Raw genomic sequence first — 11,097 nt, forward strand, 5'->3', positions numbered from 1 at the left:
TTGTAAATCCTGTGGTTCCCTCAGATCTGCAAAGAACCACAGGAGTGGCATGGCACTTCCGAATTGTTGCCACCTTTGGGGTGAATATGGCTTTTGGATCTCTTTAGTGAAGGTCTCAAACACCATGTTTGCTCTTCCTGTCCCTCCTAGATGCAAAGATGAGGTGATCGCAGTTCAGATTTCTAGCATTTAGGAACAGTTTGGAGTGCAGCTCAGCAATTCCTGAACTGTTAGTGTATCTGACTCTTTTTTGTGGAGGTAGGAGACCTGGGTTTACATTTAGCCTCTTACAGAAGGGTATGATTAATTCTCGATAAGCCCGCTACTCTAAGTGGGCTGCTGGCTTTGGTATGTGGACTTCAGGAGCTTTACAGGCTTTTCTGAGTGGGTACTGTGTTTGCATTGACTTGCTTGAAATGATTGCTGAGAGGTAGGAAATAGTCTTGACCTGCAGGTCTCTGCAGTGTACTGTGCCTGTGTCTCCCCTGTACCTTGAATTTACAGCCTGCCTTCTCTGGTGTTTAGGTAACCATATTCCACCCCTCTATCTGGATGGCCATGTGTTTGCAAGTCAGCCCCGCCTGGTCCCTCAGACGATACCTCAGCAGCAAAGCTACCAACAGGTAAGGGAAAACACAACTTGCTAATGGTTTCTCAAGAAGTCTTCAGGGTGGCATTTAAGAAATGAGGAGTCATTTATTTCTCTGATAGCCCAGAGGAGCTTAGATGTGGCTCCCTTTAGGTTCCTTGAATGCTGCTTCCCAGTAGGTGTCTCACAGGTTAGTGAAATTGAAGTGAATTGAGCAGAATTTTCCCTTTTGTACCAGTGCCTTTGGACTGGATTTAACTGAAGCAGATGCTGAGGTGTCTGCGTGAGGCAGTGACTTCCAGTAAATTCCACAGCCAGTCAGTATCAATGAGCAATTTCACTAGCCTTAGCAAACAGGGTATCAATAGGATTGGAGAGAAGCCCCTTCAAGGTAAGAGTGCAGACAAGTGAGAGCTGGGATTGTCAGTGTGTGTTCTGCCTGTGGAGCACGTTGGTCCCCTCATGTGTCCATCAAATGCCTCTTGCAAGCGCTGGTCTTCCTGCTTGGGTGTCTGTGTAGTATCTTCCCCTGCCAGTGTTTGCTGTTCTGTGGAAAGATGCAGGGGCTTGGTAAAGACACAGAATAGCTAATTGTCATGGCAGATTGACTCGCGGAGGAAACTGATGGGTTTTTAACAGTCTGGGAGAGTTTCTGGCTCCTCTTGTACCTCTCAGTCATCTTAATTTCTTCTGCAGGCTGCTGCTGCTCAACAGATTCCCATTTCCCTCCACACATCCTTACAAGCCCAGGCTCAGCTTGGGCTGAGGGGTGGTCTGCCCGTTTCCCAGTCCCAGGAGATGTACAGTTCCATACAGCCCTTCAGGTAACAGCTTCCGTTGCCGTGTGCTCTGAACTCTTCTGTTCCTTATGGCCATGTACATTAATTAGATACTCCATGCTCGTCTTCTCTTCCCCCTTTGTCACCTGCTTCCTTCCCCTAGTAATGTTGCCAGGGCAGAGAGCAAAGATATCAAGGCACATAAGACTTTTTGTAGCGTGTTTCTTTGTATAATAGTGGCAAAGATCATCCTTGTAAAATTACATTCAGTTGTTCTGCCTGCCCTCTCAAGTGGTGAGGCAAATCTTGGATGTAGAAGATTTGTGGGCTGGCAAGCAGACTCATTAGTGAGAAACTCAGAGCTTACAATTTACTCTCTTTGGCTTACTGTAACTTCTGATTCTTTTCTGCTTTGCAAAACTTTTGGTAACCGGAATCCTCCCTTCCTGCTAATCCAGAGTTTATTGTGCAGGATACTGATATATAAATTTTGGATAGGACACGATATTGTTCTGTTGAATATTTCTACAACACAAGGGACTGGTTGTAAGAGCTTAAAAGTGGAAGTAGAAACCCCTGTAACTAAAATGGAAAGTAGCATCACAGCTTATTTCTAACCTGTCAGTTTAGTAGAGTCTGTGAACTGCTTGCTGACGGCAGGGCAGCTATGGTTTGGCAGAGTGTGTGTATCTTCTCCAAAGGTTTTCTGCGTAATGACTTGAGTGTATTTTTCTTCTCCAGGTCTCAGGTGTATATGCACCCTAGCCTGTCTCAGCCCAGCACCATGGTCCTGACAGGAGGCACTGCTCTGAAGCCTCCGTATTCCGCCTTCCCAGGCATGCAGCCCTTGGAGGTGGTGAAAACCCAGTCTGGGTCGCCCTATCAGCCCATGAATGGAAGCCAGACGCTGGTTTACGAAGGCCAGATAAACCAGGCGGCTGGTATGGGAGCTTCCCAGATGATGGACTCTCAGCTTACACAGGTTAGGAGCAGGGCTCGCGAGCCACTCCCTTCTCCAGGCTTTTTCACAGCCTCTTGTTTCTGAGACCGGGTTCAAACTGGTTTTTGTGCCAAGTCATGTGTTTGTGTGAACAAAGCTCTTTGTAAAGAATTCCCCAAGAGGCTCTGTTCCATGAACCATAGTTTCAAACATGCAGCACCTTATTTAATGACATTCTTACTAATTACTTGTCTGTCCCTGCTGAGATGTCATTTTGTAACTTGGAAGTCCTTGCCCTCAATATAGATGTTTTGTGCAGATCAAACCTGGCAGTGTTTCATGCATAGGAGACCCTGATGCTATAGTTGTCCTGAAAGTGCCTCTTCTGAGAGCCGAATCACAACTGTCTCCAGATTTAACTTGGCTTCCAGGGTAACTAGGGCCTTCTATTAAAAGCTCATCTATCTCGTCAATCAATTTGTTATCTAGGTCGGTCTTACAACTTCTGCTGATCTGTTTGGCATCATCTTAACAAGAATTTCATTGTTGAAAATTTTTTCGTAAAGCATGGTTTGGATAAAGACATTGAATCCTACTGTGGACGTGTTCTGATTCTCTGGAGAAGTTTGATACTTGTATTAAACTCATCTTACGTTTATTTTGTGCAACACGTTCAGGTTTATTTTTTGTTTAAAGCAGAATTTTTACATTGTGACTGGTTTTAAAAATAAAGAACTAATCCTGAAATTAACTTAGCTGGGGAAAATACAGTGAGGCAAACTAAATATCTAAAGAAATGCTATATCCATTATAAGCTAGTAATTTGGTCTCGTTTCAGCCTTAGATTTATTTTTTTATTTATTTACTACAAAGTGTTGTCATAGAACCAAATACAGCAATTGTGAGAACTGCCAGATGAATCGGAGGGAACAAGAGGCTCTTGAGTCCTGAGCTGCATTTTTTTTTTTTTTAATTACTCTTAATTATTACCGTCATCAGTTTGAAGCTCATTGCAGAACATACTGCTGAGGTCACCATCGCTTTCTCTAGAGGTCCAGTCCCCACAATGCTTTGGCGTGAATGTGTAGCAGACTTTCTGGTTTGGGTATCAAAGCCTGCAACGCCTGACATTGGGCTGTCTGACATTGCCATCGTTTCAAGAGAAAACACACTCATGCACCGACCGTGAGGAAGACTGAAGAACTGGCTGAAGGCTCTAGGCAAGGAGGAAAGCCCTGTGTCTGAGTGCAGTTACGTTAATTTGATGCCATGTGAAAAGCCCAGCTGATAGGGTGTTGGCAGCACTACCAGAACATGCGTTTCAGTGTGAAAGTCCCTCTGTTACACTGATTTGCATTTATTCTGTGCCAGGCTGCACTGTTTGTGAGCTTCCTTTTAGCAATGCTGTGCTTTCAGGGTATTAGGAGACAGTGTGTCAAACACAAGACTGTTACTGCCATTAAGTAACTACATGTCCTTATCACACAGCTCACAATGCCTGTGCCTGGCTCCCAGCTTCCTCTGCCCCGCTACGGCTCTGGCCAGCAGCCCCTCATTCTACCACAGTCCATCCAGCTCCCCCAGGGGCAAAACCTGCCTGTAGGAGCTCCCCGAAGAATCCTCCCTCCTGGATCCCAGCCTTCTGTTCTTGCTACCAGCAGGGAGGTAAGGATTAACTCCTGCGTGCTCCTCTCGGCATTCATTAACCCCTCCTACATTGAAGTTTTGCCCCTTGATCTTGCTTGTTAAAGGGGAGACTGGCTTGTTTGGGATCCTTAAATATCAAAGCCAAGGATTGGTGTTAAATTGAAGGAGCCCTTTTCCCCTCATCTCCAAAGCGCAGGCCAGCAGTTCTTCAGGTTTTGCTGCCGGTCATCATTCTGTTTCCAGGGAGCCACATCCTGCCTTGATCCAGTTTGGAGTCTCCAGTTTTATTACATGTTTACACAGGTTTCCCCAGAGTGCTTGAGGGGTGGTGAGCTCCAGACACAGTTGGAATACTGCCCAGATATTTCACACTGTTGTGAAGCTTGTCCATTTGAGTAGGTATATTAATGTCATGTCTGGTTTGATGGATTCGTATCATAAGTTTGTCTATTATAGGGGAAAGAGCACAGCAGTTAAATTTCCAGGTTCTGTATTTGCTTGTGCTGCTGGCTTGTTGGTTTAATACAAGCAGATTATTTCACTTACAAGCCTCACTTTCTTCACCTGAAAAATGTTTCTTCTTTTAATGGGCACAATGGGTAGAAGGGCAAAGATTTGGCTTAAGTGTTAATATGAAGTAGTGAGTGATTCGTGAATGCGACGATGATACTCTCTCTCGCTCGTTTTCCCTGTAGTCCTCCCAAATGGAAATGAAAGGGTTTCATTTCTCCGACGGTAAACAGAATATGTCCTCCGGAGGGTCTGTACCAGCACCACACACGTACAGGTAAAACTTTTACAGAACTTGGCCTCTGTAGTCAGAATGGGGAAGAAATGGCATTCCCCATTTGCAGTGACTTGGTGCATGCATCATCCATGTACAGGATTCACTTGGATTTTCACATGTAGAGTGTTCTTACTGCACTCCAAATACTTGTATCAAAACCCACGATCATCGCTTTCATTTTTGGGTGTGGGCCAGCATGTATCTGACTTGGCCCTTTGTGCTTGTGGGAAGTGCATAAAGTTATTTGTTTATTGAGTCTGAAAGAAATTGGAATTGGTCCGTGCTTTTGCGAGTTTCTTGTTAAGGTGGAAAATTTGAGGATCGTTGAATAAACATTTTAGTTTCCAGCACGATCCTCTCAAGATGAGAGGTGCCAATGTCTAGACGTACCAAACCTTCAGGTCGTTGAGCCTTTTGGGACGTGCAATTACTTTATTTTTTTTCTCCGAACCAATCCATGTGTTGTCTTTTGGGCTGGGCAGCCCACTGATCTGCACAGCACAGACTGCTGCCCTGTCTACTGCTGCTTTCTGCTCTTTTTTTTTTTTTTTTTTTTTCTTTCACACATGAATAAGGTTCTCATTCCATTGTAGAATTTACTCCATGAATATTGTCGACTCTTCGATTTCCAGGCCTAGCTCCGCCAGCCCAAGCGGGAAGCCGGCTGGACCAGCAGTTAGTATGGGCTCTGTGCAAGGACACTATGTACAGCAGGTAGTGTAGATCAGTACTTGTTTGACCCAACAGTATCTGCTTTTCTGTACTGTCATGTCTTTGCCTTGGACTTAAGAGGGGTGGAAGAACGGCCTGTGTATTGAAGCTCTATGTGAGAGCTGTTGTTTTCCCTGCAGAGGGGGTGGGTGGGTGTTACACTAAGTGACGCTCCGTGATTTGAAAGTCAGGAGAGATGAGAGGATTACCTGTTGGTGGTTGTTGAGTTTTTATGGGTTATTTGCATTGCCAGACTTGTGAGACACTTTGAGATCCTTACAGGTGAGGTGTTTCAGGACAGCAAACTGTGACAGAATAGAAGAAATACCTGATTTCTGGAGCAAGTTTGATGTCTTGCATGAATGATAGTCACAGTTTGTTTTTTATATCTGCCTTGAGGTCTCTGTGCTAGCTAATGCTTTGTTTCTGTATGTCAAAAGGCAAAGCAGCGGGTGGATGAAAATAAAGCCAACCTGGGAGCAGTAAAGCTGCAAGAAACAGCCTCCACAAACCAGATGAAGCCAGTGCGCACGGGAGCGATCAAACCTCAGGCAGTCAAAGTGGAGGAAAGCAAGGCCTAGGAGCACCTCTGATGCCCAGCTGGTCCTGCTGCCTGAGGGGCACTGCAGCTTAGACTGGAGCCCACTGGATCTCCTGAAAATCTCGCCAGATCTACTCCCCAGCCCACATTGACTGACTACAGTGACATCATCCGAGCCCCTCTCCCCACAAAGCAGCTTGAAACAGTGGATATGACATTGACCTGCTTGCTTTAAAACAAACCAACCATGTGACTTTTAAGTGGCTCGAGCCATTTTATTTCTTTTATTTTTCCCTCTCCCATACCCCATCCACAGGTAGCTGTGATCGTTCACTTGGCAAAGCCCATCCTTCTCCTTCCCTACTTCTGTCTCAGCAGAGTGGCAACTGGGGGAGAGGGGTTAGTTTGCGGTTTTTCATTTTAAAGGCAGCTGAGGTTTTTACAAAAAAGCTATATCTTTGTTTATAGCAGAACTTTTATATGTTCTCTTATTTCCCACCCCCTTCTTTCTGCTTCCAGAGAAGAATTCCCTTCAGCTAAAATTATGTTCCGACAAAACTCTGCTTAGTTTTATATATGGTTCTGTGCTATGTTGAGAATCATTACTCTTCTAAATTTTGAGTGAGTTTGGGTATATTTCCCCCCAGATGATTTAGCCTTTCAGATGATTTGATTAAAAAAACCAGGACAGTTATGGCATTCATTAATTGTTCAGTATTTTTGTTTTAAGCTAGAAGCAGTGCTTGCATTAGAAGTAAATGTGTACTAAAGGTATATACTAGTGCGTTAATCTTGTAACTTGCACCACTTTAATTGTAGCTTTGGGGTGCCCTGTGCACAACAAAATGTGGCGTTTTCGTTTTAAGGAAAAAAAACCCACCAAATTTCTGTTGCAAGTTCATCTGGATCTAGGTTTTGGTTTTGTTTGTGGGTTTGGGATTTTTTTTTTAGTAACTGCCAAACACACAACAAAATGTAAATCGTAGATTTGCGAAATGTAAAATCTGTTAAGAAAAAAAATTTCCTTACTGCACATGGGTCAGAAGAGTTGGCTAGAGCCAACGGGTCTGTATGGACTACTTTTTGTAGTTGTGATGCTCTCTCTTATGGTCCCTACCTTGGCCGCTCTAATTCTTTGTGTCTCCTGAGACTTGTTCTATATTGTGTTCATCCCTTGGGGCTGCTCTCCTAAGCTTTGCTCTTCTCCTTTTTTCCCTAGATCTTGCTTTCTGTTCCTCTAACTCATGGCCTTTTGTAAAATTTGCATAGAAACGCATTGGTAAGGGAGCCCCTCTGCAAAGCAGCTGTTTTAGCACACTTGGAACCTTCTTTATTTGTGTTGGAAGCGCACGGTTACAGAGGCAATTGGGAATCATCCTTTTACTCGCCTTCCCCAGATGAACAGCAAAGGGTTCTTTACTTTTGATGCAGCTGCATATAGTGTGTATGCAGTGTCATCACCTTACGCTTTCTTACCGGTATTTGATGATCTATGAAAGGAAGGTTCCAACGGGAGGGGGTTGGGGTTTTATTTCTTTGGTTGTTTGGTTTTGGTTTATGTGCGTGCGTGTGTGTGTGTGCGTGTGTGTGTAGATTTTAGGATGGACTTCCAAGTCCCTGAAAGTGCTTGGAGTCCTTCAGCTGACGGTAGTCTTAAGTAAACTCAGCTACTTTCAGCTAACTTGGTTTGTGTTGTTTAGCTCTTTCAAAATGTAAAGTAGGCTGGTCACTCTGAAGTGAGGGAAAAGAAGACTTCATTTCTGCAGGAGATGATAGCTTGCTACTGGCTGTGCCGTCTGCCTCTGCTAGGTGGCAGCAAGTCATTTGGTGGTGGTTCCAAAGAAGATATTTTGAACAAAGAATGTATTTGGGAAGGGATCTGGAAGGTGTTCTTGTTTCTTCGTTTGCTTTTTTTTTTCCCCTCCTTTCTAGGAAAGATCCTTCATAACTTTCTAGGGATGCATTTGAAGTTTTAAGCTAGGTATAAATAAGAATTTTATACAGTAGCTTTAAAGAGCTTAGAAACCTAAACTAACTTAGACATAGTGATGTCCCCTCTCCACAGGTGTCCCCATTGACCATGGCAGAGAACCCAAAGGGAAAGGGATAGGATGGTACTTTAAGAAAAATAAAAGCTCTTTTTTTCCTCATGTTTTATGGGTTTTTAACTTCAGAGTGTGCCAGCATCTCTCTAGCGTCCTCTTTGAAGTACAGGGTTTGAGATTTAGCAACAAGTATTTCCCCAGCCTTCAGACATCTCCCAGACCTGCATCCTCATCTGCTAGTCCTGCTCCCAACATTTTCCAAAGATTGCTCCACCAGTAGGTCATCCCACCTCCCCTTCTGTTTTCTTCCTGGAATATCATGCACAACAGAATTGTCTGTTTTTCTCTTTTTTTTTTTTTTTTTATCATCCTTCTGCCCAGCTGGCCCTAGCTAATATCAGCCCAGAATCTAACTGTAATGGCTAAAAAGACTTATCCGAGCCCCGCTCTTCTCATCTCTTTCCCACCCTAGACACACTACTTAAGCTTTACAAAGACACTAACCTCTTTCCTCCCACCTATATGACTTTAAAGTGGTCAAATGTGTTGGAGAAACTGGGTTATTGCTAGATACGAGTTATTGCAGTCCCTCTGGTGTAAATGCCATCAGAACTACAATACTTCCTGTTGAAAAAGGTCACCCTTCTTTCTCTTTTAACCCCTCCATTCCTTCCCCCAACAGAATAAAACACTAGAATTTATTTATACGTATTTGATGTTGTAGGTCTAGGTGAAAAAGTAATTGTTTCACTGCTCTATTTATATATTATGTCTGAATTATTCTGTGCAGGAAAGGCCAAGAAATGCATGTGAGCTTCATTCCATTCCTCACCTTCGCGTGACTGTCGGCTGCAGTTGGCAAGACTCTCTTTCACTTAATGGAGTTTTGTGTGATGGAAAGCAGTTTTAGAGCCCAGATTTCTTAGGTGCAATATCCTTCTTCTCTAGCTTCTATTTTTGTTTGTTTGTTTAAAGCTGGTACAAGGCTAGTGCAGTTTGTGGTGCTCTTGACTCAAAATAGTCGCTGATCCTCAAGGTGCAGAAATGCCAGAGGTGCTGATACTAATTCAGCTCGGGGAAGAGGAGGATGGAGATGTATAGAACGTGGATACGGTTTATTCGGGGATAATTCTTCTTGCCGTCTCCACTGCTGAACGGTCGGGCCCTAGCGATCTATTCCTTTTGCGAGTTGCTTTTGCTTTGACTGGAAATCGGCTACCAAATTGCAGGCTCCTTCTGCTAGGAAAGGTGCAGTGGGAGGGAGAGGTGGAATCCATATTTTCAGCAACAATGGGTGAAGCAGAGATATTCAGAGGCTGACTTCGCTGCTTTTTCTTCAGCTGAAGGTCTGAACCACGTGCGTAATGAATTCTCTCATACGTAGTGATTCATGGCCTGGCAGCTGCATTGGGTGCTGCTCCAGTTCGCCCTGCTTTTTAGCTCTTAATTAAAAAATTACAAAAAAAAAATAAAATAAAAAATGCTGCAGTATATTTTAAAATGACAAGTGGAAGCAGCACAGTCGCAGGTATTAGTGTTGACGTTCCATAACTGGCTCCCGGTTCTGCCCTGTGGCAGCCGTTCGGCGGTCAGTACCTCTGGATGTTTTTGCAGCCCGTTGACCTCCATCCGTGTTCGTGTTCACGCAGAGGCGCTCCGTTTTAACGGTTTCCTTGCAAGAATGCTGCAAAAGCTACAAGCTGCCCTGTGGTTCCTGTGTATTTATAGATATATATTAAAAAAAAAAAAAAAAAAAAAATAAAATGAGCCTAGCATTTTTGCTACGTCTCGCCTTTTTTGGCAGGCTGTTGTCTTCACTTCCACGCGAGCACCGCTGCATGCCAGGATCCCCCTTCTGTTGCGTTGTGTTTATTTAACCTTCCGTTTCGCTTCTGCCTGGGTTGAGCGCGGGTTTAATTCCTCGCAGCCCGGGTTATCTCAGAGATGACGTGCAGCCCGGTTCCCTTGTCAGAAAGAGGCGTTTGTGAGTAGTAAGAATTAATTCACGACAGGCATCAGCCCTACTTAGTTGTGGACAGAAAAGGCGCAGGAAAAGCGGAACCGCTGTGAAGAGCCAGCAGCAGCAGCCCGGCTGCTTTTTTCTGTTCGTGGTGGTCGTTTTGTTTTCATCCGAAGACCACCGGGATTTTTCCTAGTGGCCCTAGCCCACCCCCCTCGGGTTTAATGGCCCCTCAAGGTGTCTGCGGCCACAACTCCCACCCACCCCCCCGGGAATCACAGCATGTCTGCAGGCGTTGTCCTTGGCTGGAATCCTTCCTCTGGGTCTGTAGCACCTGCCATTCCTCCTTTCCCAAGGGGATACTGTTCTCCTTAACGGCTTTTAACCTCATCACCTGTATAGTATGTTTTTAATTTTTTTTTTCTTTTTTTTTTTTTTTTTGGCCTTTCCTCTCTTTGTCTTTTCATGTAGACCAGATATTTGAAAGGGCAGACGATGGATAATTGTGTAACGTGCAACCTGTTTATATTATTATTTTTTTTTTTTTTTTTGGAAACTTTTACTTGGACCGGAACTCGAATCACGGAATCACCAGGCCAGTTGCGGCACACTCTTTATTGCCCTTTTTCCTCGTTTCAGTACCTATTGTTTCTCCTTTCAAATATGTGATTGTATTAGCTCTTTCCATATGAAAGAATTCTCCTTATTTAAATAAAAAAAAAATTAAAAAAAATAAAGCAGGTTATGCTTTTCTCAAATCACCTCGTGCCTTGTCTGGTTCTTTTGGTTAAAGACTCGGGGGGTTTGTTGTTCGGTTTGGGCTTTTTTTTGTTGTTTTTTTTTGTTGGTTTGGGGTTTTTGTTTCTTTTTGTTTTTTGTTGGTTGGGGGGTGGTTGGTTTTTGTTGGTTTGGGGGGGTTTTGTTCCTTTTTTTGTTTTTTTGGTTGTTTTGGGGTTTTTTGTTGGTTTGGGTTTTTGGGGGGGGGGGTTTGTTTGTTTTTTGGTTGTTTGGGGGTTTTTTTGTTTCTTTGTTTTTTGGTTGCTTTGGGTTCTTTTGGCTTTTTTGTTTTGGTTTTGGTTTGGGGGGGGTTGGTTTTGG

At 43.9% G+C, this 11,097-nt stretch overlaps 1 protein-coding gene across 2 annotated transcripts in view; it reads left to right on the forward strand.

Annotated features, from left to right (window-relative positions):
- The window catches only part of PRRC2B (proline rich coiled-coil 2B), a 35,792-nt gene extending 25,044 nt beyond the window's left edge, over window positions 1-10,748 (forward strand). For both annotated transcript variants that reach the window (XM_074161413.1, XM_074161414.1), the window contains exons 25-31: window positions 526-623; window positions 1,286-1,413; window positions 2,110-2,350; window positions 3,797-3,973; window positions 4,651-4,742; window positions 5,375-5,456; window positions 5,894-10,748. In XM_074161413.1, coding sequence (XP_074017514.1) covers window positions 526-623; window positions 1,286-1,413; window positions 2,110-2,350; window positions 3,797-3,973; window positions 4,651-4,742; window positions 5,375-5,456; window positions 5,894-6,034 — 959 coding nt within the window. In that variant the 3' untranslated portion in view covers window positions 6,035-10,748. The remainder of the gene's footprint in view (window positions 1-525; window positions 624-1,285; window positions 1,414-2,109; window positions 2,351-3,796; window positions 3,974-4,650; window positions 4,743-5,374; window positions 5,457-5,893) is intronic.
- The last annotated feature ends 349 nt before the right edge of the window (window positions 10,749-11,097 follow it).

Source organism: Numenius arquata, chromosome 19 (assembly GCF_964106895.1).
Source record: "Numenius arquata chromosome 19, bNumArq3.hap1.1, whole genome shotgun sequence".
NCBI classification, from domain to species: domain Eukaryota; kingdom Metazoa; phylum Chordata; class Aves; order Charadriiformes; family Scolopacidae; genus Numenius; species Numenius arquata.